Source organism: Athene cunicularia (assembly GCF_003259725.1).
Source record: "Athene cunicularia isolate RWA chromosome 2 unlocalized genomic scaffold, athCun1 chr2_part1, whole genome shotgun sequence".
In the NCBI taxonomy this organism is placed as follows: Eukaryota; Metazoa; Chordata; class Aves; order Strigiformes; family Strigidae; genus Athene; species Athene cunicularia.
Window position 1 is genome coordinate 55,254,385 of NW_020799095.1, and position 24,284 is coordinate 55,278,668.

The following is a 24,284-nucleotide window of genomic DNA, read 5'->3' on the forward strand; positions in this document are numbered from 1 at the left end:
GGGGGGTATTTTTTACAAAGAATTTTGCATTACTAGATAGAATTACATATTTCAGTTAGAAGAAAAAACGCAATATAGAATTTTATTTCCATCTGGAAGCAATGAATGAACAACTTCTTGAAATTATGACTGTGAAAGAAAATTTCTGTCTTTAATCATGACTGAAACAGCTGATTGCCTTTTCCCCCTATCCCCTGGAATCTAGTAACATGTCTATGAATGAAAGGAAGCACTACACAAAAATGACACTTCATGTAGGAACAAAAAGGTCAAAAAGAGTAGCACGATCTGTTATAAGCTGATTTTACAAAAAATAAAAGTAGTCTACATTTTGAATCTAACAACGTATGTGAAATATCCTTTGGTATACTGATCACACAGGAAATATTTTTTTCCAGTTCTTAGCAGCTGAAGTACATCAGAACACAAGGCACATTGCCAGAAAGATCTTTATCTAGTCAGTATACTTTATCCTAGCAATTACAATACACAAATTTAATCACCTAACCAGAAAATCGCTCCTTCTGGTTAGGTCTTTGTAATGACACCAACAAAAACTATAGAGAATCAGAGACAATAAACATCCATATCTGTGCATGTTTATGTCAGTACCAGCAAGCTGTTCAGACACTGATTCCTTCCTCTAACTCGAAGTAGGCAAAAATCCATTATTTATTTCTGCCTCGTGTTTGAGTCATGATGATCTGAATTACTTGCTTCCTAGCAAATTTTGTCCTCTGCCAGCAGTGAAGCCCAAAGAAACCCTCATCCATACGGAAACTTGACAAAATGGCACTCCCTCAAAACTTCTTCCCCTTGTGACAGATGTTAGCTTGGGATATGTCACAAAGGGTGTCCATTGACTGTTGTCTTTCAGAAGTCCAGTGGTGCCACCACCAGCACAGTCTGGATAAAGTGGCTGTGGTCCATTTTATAAATTCCTATGCTGCAGCACAGTTCAGGAACAGATGTGATCTAGTGACGCAGGCATGGCAACGATGACACAGTATGATCGAGTCTGGAAAGCCCGTAACAGTTTTGCTGAAACTAATGAACAGGGAGCCTTTCCCCCACTTCCCATCCCCCCATGAGTAATGGGGCTGTAAAAACCTAAGAACGTGTAGGATGTATAATTGCAAACCTCTCCAAGGACACTGGTTGGAAGGCAATACCTCCCCCTCATCTGTCTATGAAGTGGGGGAGATATAATGAAACCATATGATGGGCAAGCTTAGCGGCAACCTCCACCCCATGTAATATGACGTGAGTTATGCCCAGGTCTTTATCCTGTCATTAGGATAAAGGGAGGTCACACTGGAGCAGTTAGAAGCCCACACAATTCTGGTCAGTGTAATTTGAACCTTAAAATCAAATCTTTGGGTTGCCAGATGGAAAGCAAAAATCTATTTTGTCATATGGGAAAAATGCCTTCTACATTACCAAACAAAAAAGTGGTATTAGCTCAGGCCACCCTTAGAAGTGGATATAAACCAGACTGCAAGTCGTGATTTGCTGATGTGAAAACTACCCGTGAGAGCCATATGCTCAGTCCTAGCTGTTCCCAGCTGTGCTCCTAGGTGTGGGATCTCTCTACTGCTTCCAACCTCATAAAATAGACAACCCTAGCTAGCTAAGCAGTTTTTTCTCCCTTGTGGCTATGTATTAAGCCTAATCTCTTAAAAACCAAGCCAAGCCATACTAAAAATATCTAGATGTCTTCAAAAACTTGCCATATCTTTTTAAAAAAATAGGACAGGCTAACAGGTGTTCTTGCAATAAAAGTGACACTCAGATAATGTCACAATACAATACCATATTTCATATTTCAAAGCTTCAGTTAAGGTTTGATGCATCACTCCCCGTGAGTAGAGTACACAAACAAGGAAATACACAGCACCAAATACTAGCTACCTGATTTTTACTTTTGAACACAGAAAAATCAAGAACTCTCCTTCTCAGTTAACAAGTACATATGTTTCTCTCCAAGATATGATTCTTAACCTGGATATACGTTGTATACCCAAGAACAGAAAGAGCCTCTTTGCAGAGTAAAGTACCTTTTATATTTATCTGACAAAACCAGTAATTCCCAGTACAGGTATCATAACCTGGGTTGCCAAAATACTTCACAATAAGAAAACTGTTATCCCTATCACAACCTGCTTCCAATATTAAAGTAGGGCTGACTTTACAGAATCACAGAATCATCTAGGTTGGAAAAGACCTTGAAGATCATCCAGTCCAACCATCAACCCAACATTGACAGTTCCCAACTACACCACATCCCTCAGCACTATGTCGACCCGACTCTTAAACACCTCCAGGGATGGGGACTCCACCACCTCCCTGGACAGCCCATTCCAATGCCTAACAACCCCTTCTGTAAAGAAATGCTTCCCAATTCCAGTCTAAACCTTCCCTGGTGCAAATTGAGGTCATTACCTCTTGTTCTATCAGTTAAATAGACTCATCCCCAGCTCTCTGCAGCTTCTTTTCAGGTAGCTGTAGAGGGCGGTCTCCCCTCAGCCTCCTCTTCTCCAGACTAAACAACCCCAGTTCCCTCAGCCGCTCCCTGTACCACCCGTGCTCCAGACCCTGCACCAGCTTCGTTGCCCTTCTCTGGACACGCTCGAATAACTCTGTATCTTTTTTGGAGTGAGGGGCCCAAAACTGAACACAGGAATCGAGGGGCGGCCTCACCAGTGCCGAGTACAGGGGTCAGATCCCTTCCCTGTCCCTGCTGGCCACGCTATTGCTGACACAAGCCAGGATGCCATTGGCCTTCTTGGCCCCCTGGGCACACTGCTGGCTCCTGTTCAGCCAGCTGTCAATCATCCCCCCCCCCCAGGTCCCTCTCTGACTGGCAGCTCTCCAGCCACTCCTCCCCAAGCCTGTAGCGCTGCTGGGGGTTGTTGTGGCCCAAGGGCAGCCCCCGGCATTTGGCCTTATGGAAACTCCTCCAGTTGGGCTCAGCCCATGGCTCCAGCCTGTCCAGGTCTCTCTGCAGAGCCTCCCTACCCTCGAGCAGATCAACACTCCCGCCCAACCTGGTGTCATCTGCAAACTGACTGAGGGTGCACTCGATCCCCTCGTCTAGATCATCCATAAAGATGTGAAACAGGAGTGGCCCCAAAACCCAGCCCTGGGGGACACCACTCGTGACCGGCCACCAACTGGATTAAACTCCGTTCACCACAACCCTTTGGGCCCGGCCATCCAGGCAGTTTTTTACCCAGCAAAGCGTTTGCCCATCCAAGCCACAAGCAGCCAGTTTCCCCAGGAGAATGCTGTGGGGAACAGTGTCAAAGGCCTTATTAAAGTCAAGATAAACAACATCCACAGCCTTTCTCTCATACAGTAAGCAGTCCTGTCGTAGAAGCAGATCAGGTTTGTCAGGCAGGACCTGCCTTTCATAAACCCATGCTGACTGGGCCTGATCATCTCGTTGTCCAGCACGTGTTGTATGATGGTTCTCGGGATGAGCTGCTCCATCAGCTTCCTGGGCACCGAAGTCAAGCTGACAGGCCTGTAATTTCCTGGATCATCCTTCCGACCCTTCTTATATATGTGGGAGTCACCTTGGCAAATTTCCAATCTGTTGGGACCTCCCCAGTCAGCCAGGACTGCTGGTAAATGATGGAAAGCAGCTTGGTGAGCACCTCAGCCAGCTCCTTCAGCACCCTCAGGTGTATCCCATCCGGTCCCATAGACCTGTGTATGTCTGTGTGATGCAGCAGGTCACTGACTGTCTCCTCCTGGATTATGTGGGGGGGGTCATTCTCCCAGTCTCTTGTCTTCTGGTTGAGGAAGCTGGATTCCCTCACTACAACCAGTCTTGTTATTAAAGACTGAGGCAAAGAAGGCATTAAGCACCTCAGCCTTTTCATAGAATCATAGAATCATTCAGGTTGGAAAAGACCCTTGCGATCATCAAGTCCAACCATCAGCCCTACCCTACAAAGTTCGCACCAACACCATATCGTCTAACATCTCATCTAAATGACCCTTAAGCACATCCAGGGATGGGGACTCCACCACCTCTCTGGGCAGCCTATTCCACTGTCCGACCACTTTTTCTCTGAAAATTTTTTTCCTAGTGTCCAATCTAAACCTCCCCTGTTGGAGTTTAAAGCTGTTCCCCCTTGTTCTGTCACTGATTACCCGTGAGAAGGGACCAGCACCAACCTCTCTACAACGTCCTTTCAGGTAGCTGTAGAGAGTGATGAGGTCTCCCCTCAGCCTTCTCTTCCTCAAACTGAACAGTCCCAGCTCCTTCAATCACTCTTCACAGGATTTATTCCCCAGGCCCTTCACCAGTTTCATTGCCCTTCTCTGCACTCGCTCCAGCACCTCGATATCTCTCTCGTATTGAGGTGCCCAAAACTGGACACAATACTCCAGGTGTGGCCTCACCAGTGCAGAGTACAGGGGGACTATCACTTCCCTATTTCTGCTGGTCACACTGTTCCTAATACAAGCCAGGATGCCGTTGGCTTTCTTGGCCACCTGGGCACACTGCCAGCTCATGTTCAGCTGCTTGTCAGTTAGAACCCCCAGATCCTTCTCTTCCAGACAGCTCTCCAGCCACACCTCCCCAAGCCTGTAGCCATGTATGGGGTGGTTGTGGCCCAAGTGCAGGACCTAGCACTTGGCCTTGTTGAAGTTCATCCCGTTAACATTGGCCCACCGATCCAATCTATCCAAGTCTCTCTGTAGAGCCTCCCTGTCCTCATGCAGATCGACACTCCCACTTAACTTGGTGTCATCTGCAAACTTACTGATGATGCACTCTGTGTCCTTATCAAGATCATCAATGAAGATGTTGAACAGAAATGGTCCCAACACGAGCCCTGAGGAACCCCACTTGTGATCGGTCGCCAGCTGGATTCAGCTCCATCAACCACCACTCTCTGGGACCGTCCAGCCAGCCAGTGCTTGACCCAGCAGACTGTTTGCTCATCCAGGCCATGGGCAGCCAGTTTTTCTATGAGAATCCTATGGGGAACTGTTGAATGCTTTTTGAAGATCTGGTAGATAATATCCACAGTTTTTCCTTTGTCCAATAATCATGTCATCTTGTCATAGAAGTAGATCAGGTTTGTCAGGCAGGACCTGCCTTTCATAAACCCATGCTGACTGGGCCTGATCCCCTGGTTGTCCATTATATGACTTCTAATGGCACTCGAGATGACCTGCTCCATGACCTTCCCTGGCACTGAGGTCAGACTGACAGGTCTAGAGTTTCCTGGATTGTCCTTTTTGCCTTTCTTGTAGATGGGTGTCACATTTGCCACCCTCCAGTCCAATGGGAGCTCCCCAGTTAGCCATGACTTCAGGTAAATCATGGACAGTGGCCTGGTGAGCACATCTGCCAACTCTTTGAGCACCCTTGTGTGTAACCCATCTGGTCCCACAGACCTGTGTGCATCCAAGTGGTGCAGCAGGTCTCTGACCACCTCCTCTTCAACTGTGCTGACCTCAGTCTGCTTCCCCTCCCCACCTCCCAGCTCCTGAGGCGGGTGTCCAGGGAACAGCCAGTTCCACTGCTAAAGACTGAGGCAAAGTAGGCGTTGAGCACCTCAGCCTTTTCCTCATCCTTAGTTATCATGTTTCCCTCTGCATCTAGTAAAGGAGGGAGCTTTTCCCTAATCCTCCTTTTGCTGTTAATGAATTTATAGAAACATTTTTTGTTATCCTTAACAGCTGTGGCCAAGTTGAGCTCTAGCTGTGCTTTGGCTCTCCTAAAGTTCTCCCTGCATAACTTCACTACATCTTTATAGTATCCTTTTCCTCAGCAGTCATTGTCATTTACATTGGGTAGATGCTGACCGTTTATTACTCAGACTGTAAGGAGCCATGAGCCCACGTACAACATCTGAGTCTGCAAGTGTATCACTGAACAAACTGATGCAAGTTGTGTGGTTGGAAATTCACAGTAAACGGTTCAGTGCTTTCAAAGGTGAAAACTGTTAGCGCTGTAGCTGTCCTTACAATCCTAAAGAGACTTTGTGGAGCTTCAGAGCACTGTTTGTCCAGTTCCAATAAACAGATTCACTTTAAGATAAAATGTACATTTAATTAACGGCCACAGTGATGGCTTAATGACTTAAAGCCAGCCAACCAAATAGCTAATGCTAATTCTTAGTGAAATGATTAATTCTGATGTCCAAGAAAATATACACTTTTTCATTTTCTCCATGGTGCTCTCTAATTTCTCATCATTAAGCACTCCTCAAATGAAATATTTTTTCCAGAAGTAAATTAATACTCCTTACTGCAGTATGTATTAGAAACACATATTGGGAAGTTCCCTGAAAAGTGATTTATTGCAACAGCACACTGCTACCTTTAATAACTCTCTGTCTCAATCATACTTTATGCTAATAAAACCTTGAAAATGAAATAACACAGAGAAGCACATACTTACAATATGCGAGTAGGACTGTCACACTATCTTTTTGTCTTCAGAAACCTGGATGAGTGAAATGGATTGCTAGTTTCATCCATACTATGTATTTGTTCACCACCTCAAAAATGAAAATCCCACATGATATAAAAGAATTGATGGTTTCTGCTCAGAAGGAAGTCAGAGAGTTCAGTTGCACAGAGACAGAGCAGTGCCAGGAAGCCTCCCTATTGTTTTCCTCTATTTCAAACAAGTACAATACCTAAAATAGTATCTGCTTTAGCAAGTTGCAGTGGAAGGAAAATAGCTAAGTTTTTAATCAAAATGTAAACCTTTAAGCAAGTGATATTACTTTCCTTCTTTTGTAGATATCCAACTGGCTGAGCTAGATTTCATGTGTAAAAATATACAAAACCATAATGTCAAGATTGATATTACAGAATTTACATTCCTCAGCAGTTCTTGCACATTTAACATAACTAAACTAATGGAATTCAAAGACTGGGTAGAAAAGATTTGATGTCTTTTCCTCAATTCACAATGGTACAGAAACCCAAAGCCAGGATTTCTGTGCAGTTTTATTAAAGTTTCTAGAACAGATATTTCCTTTTCTCATTTTTAAAGAATAATCACCTCAAACAGAAAAATCAAACTTTTTAAAAACAAATGCCAAATCCTAATGAAGCAAGCTGAAGACTATATAGATGACTATATACTATACTACTAAGACTATATACTGAAGACTACATAGATGATGTTGCAAAGTACAGTGAATGTGACAGCTCATCTATCAAAGAAAATAAAAGGTTTTATGCATCTAAACAAAATAGAAGCTTTCGGAACAGCATTGAGAGTACACGGTAGAACTTTATTTGTTATAAGTAACTAGGAAAGAGAGATCTTATTTGTTTTCAATGAAGGCAGAAATATTAAAAGAAGATGTCACAGTCTGTTACGCAAGCTTTATATTTGCCAATAGCATCTACCCCAATGCCTTGAAGTGCATGGCAACTGCTAAAATTCCTACTTTATTTAGGAAAAAGGTAGTTTCCCATATATGTGCTACCCGTTCTTTGAACAAACTGCTCAATTGATGGTGATTTTTACTTTCTGCTAATCCACTAACGAAGTAAGCCACAGCTCCAAAGGTCTGCTGGGATGAGACAATATTATAAGCAATTGACAGACAACCTGACACTCGACACAAGACTGGGTGTGGATCTGTCTGCATTTAAATACTCCTCATTCCTGTGATATCTAACAAGCAATAGAAACATTCATATGAACAAACCATAATTAAGGTACAGTTAACATGCACAGCTTTAATTGGTCAAGCAATGCACTACTTAATGTTAACTCCTTTTTGCAACACCAATTTTATGCACGGATTATTAAATAGATCAGAGCACTAGATGCATGCATAAAATATTCTGTCTTGATGGAGAATGGAATCTCGAATAAATAAAAGCAGTTCTTTCTCTATGTTTCTCAAAGCATTTTTTTCTACTATTGTTACAATGAACAGGAGCTTTACTCCCAGCATCACAAATACTCCCTTCTACATTATCTGGAAGCAAACCCTCATTGTTCATCGAAGTACCCAATACAATAACATTGTTAAGGTTTTTGAGAACACCTAAGATTCACAAATAGAGCATAAAGCCTTAAAGAAGAGTAAGATGGGTTCTTATTTTGACATTCATTAAGCCGAATCATATTCCACCAGCTGGAAGTAAATGTGTCACCAAGCATTTATGGGCATTAGGACCTGCTGAGTCTGAGATCTTAAAACTCTAAATTGGAGAAAGTGTTGTGACAAAATGTATCTTGAAGCACAGCAAAGATTCATCCCTTTCCTAACCCTATAATATTGAAATATACATTCACTCTGGGGTGAGTTCACCCCTTAAAAAGCTCCCATGACACTATGTCTTAGGGAATAATTTCAAGGAAATGTTCCGTATTTGGAAATCCCAAAGACAAAGAACACTTTAAGAACAGGAGAGACAGACTATTTTATTATTAAAAAAATAAAAAGCTTGAATACACAGAGTAAAGCAAATATGCACACATAGCCTCCATAGGAAGAGTAAGCATTTAACATAATACCAAAGGAAGCATTAAGCATCCCTTCCCACTCCCTTTTAGAAGTCCAGATGTAACTGCCCCTCTCCTCCTCCCCTTAGTATCCGAGAGTTCTTTCAATTTCAATGCTAGCAAGACAAACACAGTTTGCAAAGAGAGAACTATATAATTACAGCAAGGGAAAGTTGCACGGTCCACCGACTGCGCAAAACACTACAAAACTCACAGTAATAAGAGGTCAGAGGCTTAACTATTCATTTATTTAAATGCATGCCACAGTTTTCATTTTTTCTGGTCAAATCAACAGATTTTAATTGGCTCTTTGAAACGCAGCAGTCTATGAAAATGACAAAAATAATACTAGAAGCAAAGCACATACATGCCCTAAAGGTCTTTTAATTCCTGAAATCATGCTGCCCTTTTATTTGCTGTTGAAGAATGCGTGCATATTATTTCCTTTTTAAACCAATTTCAAATCAGCTTACACTCTAGCTTATTCAAAACTCAAGCTTACGCACAATGCTCAAAAATGTTCAGTGCACTCAGAGGAAAAAAGAACAATATGGAAAAAAAAGTGAATTAGTAATTTTACTGTAATACATATCTATGTGCCATGTCAGGGCACGTTTGAGGAAGCCATCTGCAGGGTATCAGCTTCAATGAGGTTAAGGAACATAAACACCAAGCTGACATGAAAAATCAAAGCAAAAGAGCAAAGAAATACTATTTCAACTTGTGGCACACTTGGCACACCTTATGCATTTAAAGACGCTGCCGCCATGCAGATTCCATCTCAATGGTTGGTGTATCACTCAAATGTCCTGAATTAATAACGGAGATAGAGCCCACAGATGGCATATGGTATGGTTTGAGACAGACTCATTTTGACAGGTGACAAAGATGACTACTCATCTAGTTATGTGAAATTAAGCACTTACAGGAATGGCAGGTGTGAACTGCCTCCTTTATACAGATTTGGAAGCATCCCATCACTCACAGAAAGTGATGCATTAAAATCCCAGACAACTCTGGAAATACAGTTAGTGTTAAATCAGCAAGGGAGGTAAGCTAAGGCTGAGATGCAAGCCTCTGCCCTTTCACAGTCTGGATGATCTGCATTCTCTTTTGATTTGGACAGAGCCCCAGATATCGAAAGAGAATACGAAGTTAAAAACCTAAGAAAAAGTGAAATATATTCACGGCAAAAAATAGTTTCTAAACACTACGCCACTAACATTAATTAATTTCAACTTGCCTATTTCCTTCATTTTTTACTTTTTGGACTAACTGTTCACTGTTTATCTACCCCTGCTGTTTTAATGAATTTTTCCCAATCCTCCCTTGCCGTCAGTCACTTCAAGTGGATGTAAAATACTGTCTCACTAGAGGACTAGCCAACAACTCCGTAATATGACTGTATGATTGTAGAATAAATGACTTACTTCTAAAGCAGGATGTATACCTTATGTACTTTTGGTACATGTTGATACTATAGGGCAATGACATCTTTGCCATCTGGCAGTCTGTGTAATTCAAACAGTAGCCCTGTGCAAAGACATATGGGTAAGAGTACACAAGGTAACTGTACACATGTGCAATCATTGCAGGTTTTCCTAGAACTATAAAATGGATCCTAATACTAACCTTTTCCCACAACCTTTAACATTTTTTTAAAAAACAAACAACAACAACAACAACAAAGAGTTAAAACATTTTTCCCTGACCATAGTCTACTAAAATTCCCTGCCACATAGATAAAATCCCAAGTTTTCCTCAAAGCCATGTGGCATCAACATATTAAGAGAGAACAAACACTGGATGGGGGCACGTATCTCGATCTCAGTTTGAGACCAAACTTCAAATAAGCATGCTTTCATGACGTATACATCCAAACAGACTGCTAAGACTGTGAGAGGGCACTATCACCATTGGCCAGATTTTTCCTGCAAGGAAAACTGAGAGTGTCTTTTGCAGCTAAACGGTGAACTCCAATTTCTTTCTCAGTACCACAATCAAGAGAAACAATGTCAGGGTCTCAGGTCCTTCAGGTTGTGGGTTGTTTTTTGTTGTTTTTTTTTTTTAAAATACACCAAATAACCTTCTCTGTCATACCAACAAACCTCGTGCAAGAGAAGTCATATTAGCATTGGCTGTGATGGTTGAATTAATGTGCTGGTTGAAAACAGCAGTGAAACCGTAAAGTACAATTTCCCATGCTTCCTTCACAGCCATGGGTTTGTTCAGTCTGCAGGGTGACTTTGGGGTGAGCAAACTGAATTTGCTTCCAAGGAAATCAGAGCAGTGGCCATACTTCAGGTTCACAGTGAATATGCTCCAAGCCCTTGGTGGGAACAGAGGTATTCAAACTGACCATCTGCCATTCAAATGGCTTTGGACCATGAATAATGGGAAAGTTTGGTTAAGGGGATTAGATTTATTTTGAAGTAAAGGCTTCAAAATGCAGATAATGTGGATATAGCGGCTTCTCTACCAGATTCTGTGATTTCCTGATCTGCTCTTACTGCTTCATACTACTCACTAATGTAAGGATAGACATCATCTGCAGCTGAAGAAAACAGCAGATGAAAAGTTTAGTATTTTAGATTATACCCTGAATAATTGTGACAAAGGCTCTTTTTCTAATGCCTTAGCTCAATATGCAGCATATCAAAAACTGATTAATATTTTGCATTACTACAAAACACTGCATGGTTCCAAATATTTCTTTCTTTACAAATAAGAAGGCCCAACTGAATGCAGACTTTATAATTTGAAAACATATGGTTGCTTCTCATCACAAAACCGTACATGCATCCGTAAGTACATAAGGTACTATTACCACCATATTTATCGAATAAAAACCTAAAAGTACTATATCGTCAGACTGTACCACACAAGTATAACAATGATTTTCATGAGATTAACAGCATCTCCTGAAATGCCAGATGTCTTTAAGGGCAGAATGGCATTTACCTGACAGCAGTACATGAGGGCACTGCACACGCTCAGTATTTTAAATCATGTGAGCACTTAAACTGACCTATAAATAAACCTGAGTTTGAATGACCACTGGCCCAGGCCCCCAGATCTACCAAGCTTTCTAAGCATGAGAGACAGAAGGCCAGTTACAAGCACCCGCAGCTTTCCTTTGCCGCCTCCTCTGCTCTAGTCCCACCACTCCTGACCCAAGGAAAGCTCTCCTCCCTCCTCCGCCTCCTCTTCCTCCTTCTCACTCTCCTCTCCTTGTGCTGGCCTCCAGTATCAGCAGAACAGCAGCACTTCTGGCTGGCACTTCTCAGTGGATACTAAGACAGTGATTCCCAGATACAGAGGTAGATGCAACACTCCTGAATTAAGTGGCATTTTCTGTTGCTCCACTGTTATTTCCAGAGAATCTGAGAGTGTGAGCACTGTATTAATGAGTCAAAAGACTCACAGGGCCAAAGCCCAGCCACAGCTTAAACAGATCTCTGGTCATAATCCCATCCACCATACACCTTCTGAGCAGACAGTATCAGAGTATGTTTATGAAATTATTTTTATAAGGAAAAAATAAGAACCTGTAATCAATTTTTTGGCACTTGCAAATAAATTTCAATCCATAAGCAGTTTATCAAGCACCTTATCAAAAAACGGGCTAAATATCTTTTAATGAAGGAGAAAGCTATTCTACCTATAGTGACAAAATACATGTATGAAAAGTTTGTATTATTTTAGTCAGTGGATACAATCTATTTTTCTGAGAACCATCGAGACACTATTATGTAACTGAAGTACCTCATGTCTAGCTACATCTTAAAGATCCACCCAAGCAACATAAACAATATAAATTGGGTATATTTCAATGGACTGTGGTGTGAAGCCAGAGCAGCAAAACCCAACACTCACTGCATGTAAAGTGATACATTTTTAAATGTTTCGTCCTTTATTCAACCATATTATCCATAGCTTAAACTTCTTCCTCATTCATTGAGGACATTAGCATTGTCATTGTGATCTGAGGAATTCTTTGCTTCTACTGCAGCTGTACCATCTACAACTCAGGGTGCTAGTCTGCACATCCCGGTTCTTTTTATTCCCAATATCCTCCCATTCTGACAACTGAAAGGTGCAGAAACTCCAGCAAAGAGTAAAAGAAATCTGCGAATTCTAAGCACACAATCAGGCCACTAACCTGACACTTTGACTGGTCTGAGATTAAAATACATGGCTATGCAAAGGAGAACAAATGATTTGTGAAATGTCATAAAAATCCGTATTTAAGTACAAAACCAGCTCTAATGATAGAGTTCATGCAATACTACAAATTGGTATTAAAAAAATGTACATAGTGTCTTTGGAAATGGTATTTAAAAAACATTTAACTTACAACAGAGTGTTACTGGAGAAAACAAATGTTTATATAAACTTTGTTATTAGCTTTGGAGGTTACTTAAAAATAAGAGACATATAAAATTGGCCAAACCTTTTACCTGCAGGTAAGCTTTAATAAATATGGCAAAAACTGTAAATGAATCAAAATCATTGCTTTTAAGCTGTCTCTGGGGAAGTTTTGTCCAGATCTTAATTTATGCTTTTACATGACTGCTTGTTGCTCTATTCCACTTATCAGATGTGTTCATTACTAAAGTGAAATAAACCCTTGCCTAACAGTTGCATGCAATTGCTGAAATTTTCTGATTTTTAAAAGACACATGACTTGAACAACTTTTTCCTTTGCATTGGATGTAAGAAGTGACACACGATTAGTATATTTTCCCATGTAAAATTTCTTTGCAGGAAGCCAAACAACATCCCAGTTAGTAACGTGACTTCTAACAAAATAAATTAATAAAATTCTGAACTTTTTAAAAGCGCTTAATGAAATAAGTTTGCAACCAATAACACAGCTTCATACCTTTCTTAGCAGATAACAGAACTACATCTGGATTTCATCCTAATCAACTGACGTGAAGGTTAATCAACTTCTCATTTATTTTGTTTTTTAAACAAATTATAGTTTTACCTTTTCCTCAACAGGAAAGTTAAATGCACATTCCCCATAAAAAGTTTATTTTGTCTGGTGAAAATGTATACAGGAGACTGCCAACATTCCCTAGTGATCTTTCAGATACAAGTCTGATAAGCTTGGAATAGGGGACTAGACAAAAAAGCAGAAGGTAAAAAAAATTTTTACAAATTTAGCTTGACCAATCATCAAAATTATTTCACCAAATTAGAAGCTCAGAAATTCTTGGTCGTACATGAGACACAGAAATGTGATTAAATAATCCTTAAAAAAAAAAAAAACAAAAAACCTGGAAACTGTATGAAACACTGAAGAGGACAAGCACCAGCATATGTTGCTATTGTACAAAAAGGCTGGTGTACACATAATACATGTTCCACACAGCAACATTCAAGACACACATCTTTAATAGGCTTTCATGAATTCCTCTTCCTCTGCCATCACACTTAAAGATCCATTTTTAAAGAGATTAGAGTACTTCTCCTGAACATGAGTCAGGTCAAAGAGAGTTCTACTTACAGCACTTCCTAGAAGATTTAGAAACAGGAAGACTAGAGACCATCAATTAAAACCATTCACAGATTTGTGACAAACTCACGCTCACCAAGATGGCTACTGATTGAAGGAAAGCGATATAATTTCCACCCTGCTCAGATTATATCGAATTAGGACTACTACAGTACCCCTTAGCTGAGCAGAGCAGTTTCTTATTTTCAGCAAGTGATTTAAAAAAAAAAAATATCTTCTGAGAGTACTCATAAGATGAGCAACAGTGACAAAAGCAGCAGTCTACGCCAATACACTTTTAATAATATGAGTTAAAAATGAAAGCAAAGACCCTAGCTGTGAAAATTGTTAAAAACTTGATTTGCCTTTACACAAGATTCTGAAAAATGTTACAATAAAAAAAAAATAAAAAAGAGAAAAACGTGACAGATCTAAGAGTTCAAGACAGAATGCAAAGCTCTAAAAACCACAACCAAACTGCTTCCTAAAGATTTCTATGCAGTGTGTTGTTAAGACTCTTATCTTAGTGAAGTGTACATTAAATCAAAGAATAAGAATAAGTGAAAAATGGCTTATTCCCATCAAGATGAGATTTCTCTAGCCCACGTGCTTCAATAGGGAAAGATGCAGTTATGGCACTCTGGTGAGAAAATACTGTCCTTGACATCTTAAGAAAACCTAAGTGCAACTATTAATTGTATAACATCTTTGGGAAAGCAGCATGGACACCAGCTATTTATGTGGATATTGTTGATGCACGTGGTTACAAAATTTACCTTAAGCTATATCCAGCTTTTTCCTCCTCTTTAAAGTTAGGTTCTTTCTATAAACAGTTCCTGTGAATTTCAATAGATTGATGTGGTGACAGAATCCAACCAAACTAACCTATCTTTGACACAAAACTCTTAACTTCCTGTTCTGCATACACACAATATTCTTTCAAATTCACACTGTTGTACACTTTCATGCTTTTAATCTCACTGAACTACTTCGTTACATTTTTTTCAACATAGACATACACTCTGAATTTCCATTTCTTATCATGGAAGCTCTGCACACTCTCAGAATAGCATCTGACATAGGATAATGAATACATTGTTGAGTGAAACCAGCATATAGCATTTCTGGAAATATTTGTCTGAGGTGTACCAGAAAGACAAATTCAATCCCATAGTCCATCACCTGCTAATGACTTTTCCTTCAGTTCTTGAAAACAGTAGACATACGCACAAATGCAACATCACTGTAATAACGTTCCACAGGTCAGAGACCTCAGTAACATTATAATTCAAAAATTATTTCAGTGTCTTATTATCTCGATAACTGTTGTGTCAGTCAAATGGCTTAACACTATTAGTCTAATTCTATAAATTTACTTAGAAGTCCGTAACTTTTTTAAGGTACTGCTTAAAATGAAGCACACTACGCAAGGTTCAAGTAAGTGAGTACTTACTCACTCAATAAATGCCTGTGCCAGCATATAAATTATTCTCTTTTCTTCCTTACCTCCAGATGCTCTAAAATATAGGGAGGGTTTGTCATGCCAAGCCTCAGCATAGCTCCCTCAGGAATAGCTTCAACCAGCTTCCACAGAAGCGTAGGGAGATCTGTGCCAATGTCTCTGCCATAAGCCCCTGTGTCTTCACTGGTCAGCCATATCTCACAAACACCCTCTGTGAATAAAAGAAAGAGATAATTAACAAATCTGTTTTAGAGCTGTTTATTTTATCATACAGCTGCTCACTCTTTTAAATGCAGTATTTCACAAGGCTATTATGCAGCCAGACTGGGTATTCAATTGCAAGGGGGAGGGAAGGAGAAGGAAGGCTTATCCCATGGGTAGCAGTGGGTTATTAAGTTCATTTTATGAGCACAAGAGTGCTACAACAATGCTGTAAATTATCATTGCTGTGGAGTGATTAACATTCACAGCCAATGACTAATTCTATGCTGCCTCTACAGCAAGTCAGTCAAGTTTTGTACTGTGCTCTATTTTTTGAGCCTAATTTATTAAACACTGCAAGCAACATTACCCAAGCAAAGAGTCTGCATTAATGGTTGTTATTAGTAGTTAACTTATTAACTGGTAAGTTTCCAATAAACAAAAATAGCTCAAAAGCACAGTGATTAACATTCCTTCTGGAATAACTATTAAAAATGTGTATTCTTTAAATCTTACAACTAGCAATGCAATATTCAGGTTGTATTGAAAAGCTTAGTGACCACTGCATGACTGGGTGATAGTGTTGGAAAACCTGCTTCCTGGCAGTTAATACTTTATTTTCCATCAATCAGGCCTCAGGAAGTAGTATATTTAATTTATGTTGTAAAGAGTAGTGACCTTGAACACTGATATTTGGTAATAATATCCTCCTGCTCAAAGAGGGGAAAGATTGCACCACCCTTTAATAATAGTTGAAAGCAATGAGGTTTCACATAGCCACTTGTATCAGTCTGCTCAGCTTCCACCCTTTTTGCAGTGCAACGCAATGCACCTCCTCAACACCCCAAAGCAAGAAATAACCATCAAAAACAGGGTGGCCTGGAGTAAGACTCCTGCGATTCCCAATGAGATAAGATACATTAACTCAATGAAGAGTTAAATTTCTAATACTGATGATGAATCGGTAAAGAAAACATCCTAACACTAGAAGGAAGAATAATTCATCAAAGCACTTTTTGGGCCAGCAGAGAACTATCACAAAATGTAAATGTTTATATTAAAATATATACTTAAAGACAGGAAAACATAAACATGTACACAGACTTGAAACACATAAAAAGTGATAAATCTAGAAAACCAGAAATTTTACAAAAATGTAAACCCAAGACTGCCACTCAAACTCACACTATAATACTAAAGGCAGACAGCAGGCTGCTGAGCATCAGTTAATTCTGTTTGTTCAGAAAGGTTTTCAAGGTCATTTATTATTTAAAACTAAGAACACTTAAAAATTAAAGATAAACCAAGAAACTCATTGCTTCTTAAGTTTTGCTTCAAGAATTAGAGAGATGTGTAATTCTGTTCTTGTAAGAAGTCTGGTGGAAAGCATTCTTGAAGTACTGCTTTTTGGTTGTCCAGTTTGCAGTCACAACTTTGTAGTCACACTCAAACTGAGATCCCCCAGGACTGATGAGGTATGCAGAATCTGCTAGCAGTATACAATCACACCTTGGATTCCACTGAAATTGCTTATGTTTTCAGAATTCATCTCACCACAAGCAGGACCCCATTGGGAAATATACTCTAGGGTTTGCTGCCTGCCCTACATTTTCCCAAGATATGGAAAAAAGAAGCAAATTATATATGATACATTTTAAAAATAAGAGAAATATAAAGGATCTAAATGCTGACTAATGTCTTGTTCATTTTTTTTATATCAGTCTCCAACACCCATTAGAATACTGTAAAACAGTAATTTACTTGCCAAGTTTCTACCAAAACAGAGTAATTCTCAATTTTAAGCTTTCAATCTAAATAGTTGCATCGGTTTGGGTTTTTTTTGTTTGTTTGTTTGTTTTTCATTAAAATGGCTATGGAATACTGCCTGACAGTTACCAGAGGAACACTGAGAAAAAAAAAATAAATCACTGACTAGGGATGGAAATAACATTCCTGTGGAAAACAACAGTGAGCTTTTAAAGCTGTATAGGTGGGGACTATTAGCCCCCTGGTGGGCTGAAACTTCAAATTAAAATCACAAGAAGAGGAAACAGCTGTGACAGTAAATCAGCAACAACAGGAATAATAACTGTCTTATCTGCTCTCCGATCAGGGTGTTGAACAACAAGCAATGGGAATAATTCATGCTGAGAGCACCAAGGATGTAGTCTTAATATGGGGGGGGGGGGGGGGGGGGGGGGGGCGCAGAGAAACAACCACACCTGTATTTTAGGAGAAAGTTCTAGTCCTTTGCATCCTGAGTTTAGGAGTCTAAACATACCAGGTAAGAGGAGAAAACAACAGACCTTTCAAACAGTACTAATAAAGTGAATCAACACTTCCTATTCTCACTCAACCCCCTTCCCCTCCAAACTCCATCCCTATGTAGAAATGCATTTAAATCTACTGTCTAATTATGTACATTTTTTTTTCCCTTTCTTTTGCAGTGAACTTCACTCCATCATTCACCATTCTGTTACTGGGTAATTTTGGCGCTAATAACAGCAAGCTGATTTTGTAAACAAGAAAATTGATCGAAACTGCAGAGTTTGAAATGTGCAAACTCAGAGCATTTGTTAGAGTATTAAGGCCAATTATCATTACATTCAAATAATTACAAGTCTGCCTTTGGTCACAGATCATAGTTTATTTCTCACTCTGCCATCACTACCCAGCACAAAAGAGTAACCTCAGCAGCTGGCTTCTAATGTCTGCTCTGCTGTAATTGGAGATGACTGAGAATGAAAAATGTTGGAAAAAGAATAGGTTCCAAGTAAATGAAGGGGTTTCTGATCATATTCCTTCTCCAACGCCTCAAAATAAAGAATACTCATTGCAGATTATCTGACATGGGTTTTAACTTCACTTTTGTGGAGTAGCCTGTACAATCCTTGTCATAAAGGAGACAAGAAATCCTACAACTATCACTTTTAGGAGATATGTGCATTTCTGTTTAAGAGACCATTTTAAATGATTCATTTATTTATTAAAAAATTTCTAGCATTTTTTATTTTGCTCTGTCTTCATGCCACTATTGTAAAACTGTTTTCAGCAGTAGCAAACATCTTTTAAATTGAAGGGAAATCAACTCCACCTGAAAAATTAATTTACTTCAGTCTATGAAAACATCTGGAGATGTTAAAATCAGACACTAATCCTGATGAAATTCCCCAATTTTTTAACCTGATGTACCTTTGTACAAATTAAATACAATCACAAAATCCCTTTATTTTTTTCTTCTCCTTCCCTTCTTTTTGTTCTACTCTTTCCTGTGAGATTTTCTAATGTGAACAGAAGTGACTTCTCTGGCAGCAAAATTCTTTGCAGGCTGCCCCAGTGGGAGGCATCCGATTCTGACCTTCTCAGTAGCCCACATATGCTTATCAGTAACTGCCTGATCTCCTTGCTATTCCTTCTCCAATGGTGAATTCTTACAGCAGCCTGCAGTACTGTACAGACCATAGAAATACCTCTCCCACTACACCACAGAAATGTAAAAGACCATCTGCCAAGGAGGGGTCTGACTTAAACTGTTTGTCAAAACCTGACTGCAGACTTGAGGACAATCAATCTGACCCTGCCATTCCTGATCACACCCTTAGAATTAAACAAAAATCATAGCCAAAGATGGAGAGAGAGAAAGGCTTGGAAATAATCAAATTAATTTTCAATGTGCTTATTGTTCAGAATGAGCTTACCCTACATACATTTATTTTCTCTTCAATTATTTGAGTTTCCCCTTATTTATTCAGCATGGGTTTTACAAGCACTATTTACACACATGATGCAGTTCGCATGCTAGATTACCTTGCTGAATCAGTGCCTTAACTGAGAAACTGTGAAGACATTTGTGTTCACACCGTATCACTGTATCAACCTGAATATAATGCAAGTTTAAACAGAAACCGAGATTTGGAGGAATCAAATTCCTCCTATATTTCTGAAGTACTCTGCAACCATTAAGAGTCCAGGCCTTCTCTTAAGACAGTCAGTTCAAATGCATGGATCACCATGAAAGATCCCATTGCAGGGACCTCCTGAAAGAATAAAGTGGGAGCAACTCACTGGTGCTAATGGTAGTTTGGAAGGCTTAGTTTCCAGTTCACCAAGACATCCCTATTTGATCTGTATATACACAGGACTTCTAGAGGAGAAAGAGAATGGAATTATACACAATCCTGTACAAACACACCCTATCCCAGACTCAAAAAGTAACTCACACCTAACTGTCATAAGTAGAAACTGCAGGATATCTGGCAAGCAGAGAACAAAAAAAGTAGACTGAAGAAAAAAGACAGGTCTAGATACAGCACTGGTGAAAGAGGGAAGCTGTCAGGTTATTATCTAAAGGATCACTGCTTTTTCTGTACTTTGGAAAGTGTGGGTCAGCATATGATTCAGCAATATATCATTCAGACAATTGCAGTACTACAGCTCCGCTCACGACAATACTACATACAAACTGGTCCCATCACAGTCTCATTTTCACTTTGAGGGACAAAGCTCTACATAAGTGTCTCACAGTCTTTCTAGAGGACCTTTATTATGCCCAAACACATTTCCACTTTTCAAAAGGTCTATTTCTTTTTTATACTTCTGGACAGACTTGAGAAAGTGAAAGATGATTGTTCACTCCTGTCTTCTTAATGCTTCCGATGAATAGCAGAACAAGACCTGAATGGCATCATGAATATTGGGTGACCTACTGGAATGCAATGCTTGGAGGAATTACAAAATCCCCAAAATGCCTGTTAAAAGAGAAAGCCTATCAGAAGGATGACTGGCTTTACAAACCCTTTACCACACAAGAGGAAGCAATGGCTGGTTGAGTGGCCAGGAAAGCCTGTTCAGCATTAGTGCTCTACAAAACAATGACCAGAAAAACATTTGTCTGAATTTTCACTATTAGAATAATAATCAGTAGTTTTTAAATACCTCTTCAATAGCATAAAATGCTATGAAGCATTGATTAGTATTACATAAAGACCTGCTACACACAGTGACTGAATTTAAAAGTATGAACAAATTCTATTTTATGTGGTCATCAGGAAAGCCAAAAGCTAAAGACAATTCTGTACACACAGTGAAAATTTCTTTTTGTTAGATCACAGTATACTTAGGTTGCAACAGACCTCAGGTGGTAACGTAATTCAATCTCCTGCTCAAATGGGGTCCAATGAAGACGAGACTGCTCAGGCTGTCGTGCAGTTGTGTTTAGAATATTTCCAAGGACAGAAACACCACAGCACTTTGGGTAATCTTTTTAAGTTTTTGACCACCCTCAGGGTAAAATACTTCTCCTTGCACCTAATTGCAATTTCCAGTGTTCCAACTTGTCCTGTTACCTCTCATCCTCTCTCTGCAAGACCTGCCTGACTACGAGGGAATCCGGCTCTGCACTCTCTATACTGCCATTTAGGCAGTCGTAGACAGCAATACTCCTAGCTTTTCTTCAAAAGTCCAACAAATCATTTCTCATATGTCACGTGCTCCACCCTTCTAACCATTTCAGTAGCCCTTTGCTGAATTGCTCCAGTATCAGTAAACCTTGTCCTGGAGTGCCCAAAATTAGACAGAGCACTCTCTCTGTGAGGTCTCATGATTGCCAAATACAAAGCACTAGTCACTTCCCTGAGCCTGCGGCTGCACTCTTGCTAACAGCAGCTACAACACAGCTGATAACTGCGAAGGGGTTTCACTACTGACTCATTCATCAGATTGCCCAGAGAAACTCCAAAGTCTGCAAGCTGCTTTGCAGTCCGTCAGCTCTCCATATCCATACTGTAGCATGGTGTTATTTTGTCTTGTATTCAGGACATTTTACTTGCCCTTGTTGAACTTCACGAAGTTATGGTCAGTCCATTTCTCCCGATGGTTGAGGTCTCTTGCAATATCAGCCCTATCCTTCAGCCAGTCAATTATTGTTCTAATTTGGTATCATTTCCCAAATTGCTCAAAATGCACACTATCTCACTGTCCACACTGTTAATAAAGACATGAAATGCCAGCCCCAGTATCAATCCCTCCAAAACACCATTAGTAACTGCCAGCTAGACTTTAAACCACAGATCACCACCCTGTCAGCCTGACAGTCCAGCCTATTCTTTCCAACACCTCATCATCCACTTATCCAGTCCATATCTCACCAATCTATGAATATTACAGGAGACTATGATGAAGACCTAACTAAATTCATGTTCAAAAAACGAAGCCCAAACCAAAACAGAAAACCCCAAAGAAATCCCTCCACCTGAAACTCCCCAAAACAAACAAAAACCCCCAAACAACCCACTCCTCCCTTCTCCCCAAAGAAACCCCAAACCAAGCCACGCCAACACTCCACAGCTTTCCTCTCCTCCAGAGATATCCCATTAAAAAGACACAGGCCAGTCACATGACTTGCCACTGGTAAAAGTACAGTAACTGTTCCCAAACACCCTCTTGTCCTTCACGTGGCTTCCAGAAGGGTTTGCCCCATAAACAGTGAGGTTCAGCTGCCCTGTAGTTCCCTAGATACCCCTTCTTGATCTTCCTGAAGGGGCAGGGTGACATTTCCCTTTTACCAGTCATTGAGATTCTCCCAATTGTCACGTCCCTTGAATGATGAGAGAGAAAAGCCTCATAATGACATCAGCCAGTGCTCTTAGCACACTTGGATGCTTCTCATTGCAGGATTACTTCTATTACTTCTGGATGTCAGTCTGCAGTTACAAAAAACTGCAGCTATGTTTTGCAAGTGCTTAGTTCAGTACAAGTTGTGGTTTCTACTACCCACAAGACACATATATTAGAGTGCTTAGGAAATGAACACACTAACTTTTACGGTCTACATATTTTTGAGAACAAATGTGTTTGGGAAATAATACAAAGTGACATACAGACCACATTATACTGACTCAGATTATTCCACCTATGTCAGACAACTTACTATTTCAAAAGTAGAACACAGCAATAACACTCTGGAAGATTCTGTTTGGCAGTATTGTCTACTATACTCCATAACAAAATTTGAGCTATTTTTTTTCTTTCTCTTTGCCAAGATGTTTGAGCAAATGTTTGCACACACAAATGATTAAAGTTCTCATGTATTTATATACATGCTACACATTAGTATATATTCATGGTATGAAATTCTCAAATTATATGAAGCCATAACAGGAACCTGATTTAAAGTATCATTTACCACAGATGTGACGTAAGTACTTACCACAAATTCCTGATCTTGCAAACTAATGGAAAAAAGTTTGGGCTCTATTTGCAAACTCAAACCCAGAAAAATTAATTGTGACTTGGATCCCCTTAGCTTTTCTGGCAATTGCTTTTTCAGAAGTATGAAACATGCCATGATTTTTAGTTAGATTAAGTTATCTTTCCAAAAAGTAAACATGCTATCTCACTTATATAAATTGTAATCAAAGCTTAAATGAACTTCAATGCAAAAGAGCTCAAGAAACATCTTGATTCTATTTCAATGAAAATGTGTTAATATATTTTTAAAATTTTATGGGTTTCTCCCCTTGAAGTGCATCCATATTTTGTGTGTTATTTTATGTAACGAAAAAGTCAAATCAGAGATGGACCACAGTAAAAAAATAACAAGCATCAGGACTGCTCATTTAAGAACTTTTCTTAATCCCTTTAAGCTACAATAACAAAACATTCAAGTTTTGCACAAGATTCAAAAACTAAAACTCCCCCTCTCTCCCAACAACAAAACACATGCACACACTTCTATTACCACCTTTCACATTAATTTTGAGGGTTACTCTGGAGATTTTACCACAACAACCACACCAACCACACACTGAAATGAAGAGTTCTGGCCTACCTACCAATCTACTCTCTTTAGCAACACCAACCTAACTTCAATGAAAGGATATTCTACTATCCGCTTTATATTTAGATGTGAAGTCTGTTAGAAGAATCAAATAGACATATGACTAATGGTGGATTTCTATTTTATTTTCTGTGGTTATGAAAGTGGAAGCTATAAACAACTTATTCAAGGTTTTCCTTTTCAAAAGTCATGCATCTGAAAGATGAAACTGATTAAACATGGGTTCACAGAATTTGCTTATTTATATAAATTCATTGCACAAAACTCTCAAAACCAGAACCAGTCCTTCTGCAGCAAATGCTTCACCATTCATACATTTACAAAGGAAGCTTACTATCTGTGATTGTTGCGGGGCTTAGCAGTTTTACAATTTATATCAAATATTATTTCTTTTGTGTACTGTGTACTTCTGTGACTATATTGATAAGCAAAGCATTGTGATGCGAGGAGTATTTTGAAACAAGGAATGAGAAAGCTTGTGAAGTAGTAAAAGTTTAGTTAGAATTATTCCTTCTTTTTTAAAAAGGTAGAAACAGAACTCCCAATCAAAAGCATGCAGCAGACAGGGCTAACTGATCATTAAATACCGAAGAGAGTATAAGGGGTTTCTCTCTATCACAAAGCAAACCCTTGTCCTTGCTTATAAAAGAGGTCATTCTACCCCTATAGGGACCTCTGTCCCTAATCACTTACTGCTAGAGCATAAACTAGCAGCAGTGTCTTGCTCGTTTTGTATCTAAAATGCACTAGCAAAGGGGAAAGGAAGTGAAGGGGGGGG

At 39.5% G+C, this 24,284-nt stretch overlaps 1 protein-coding gene across 1 annotated transcript in view; it reads right to left on the bottom strand.

Annotated features, from left to right (window-relative positions):
* CDKAL1 (CDK5 regulatory subunit associated protein 1 like 1) overlaps positions 1-24,284 on the bottom strand; it is a 424,112-nt gene that overhangs the window by 148,445 nt on the left and 251,383 nt on the right. Inside the window, exon 9 of the mRNA XM_026843118.1 lies at positions 15,513-15,679. Coding sequence (XP_026698919.1) covers positions 15,513-15,679 — 167 coding nt within the window. The remainder of the gene's footprint in view (positions 1-15,512; positions 15,680-24,284) is intronic.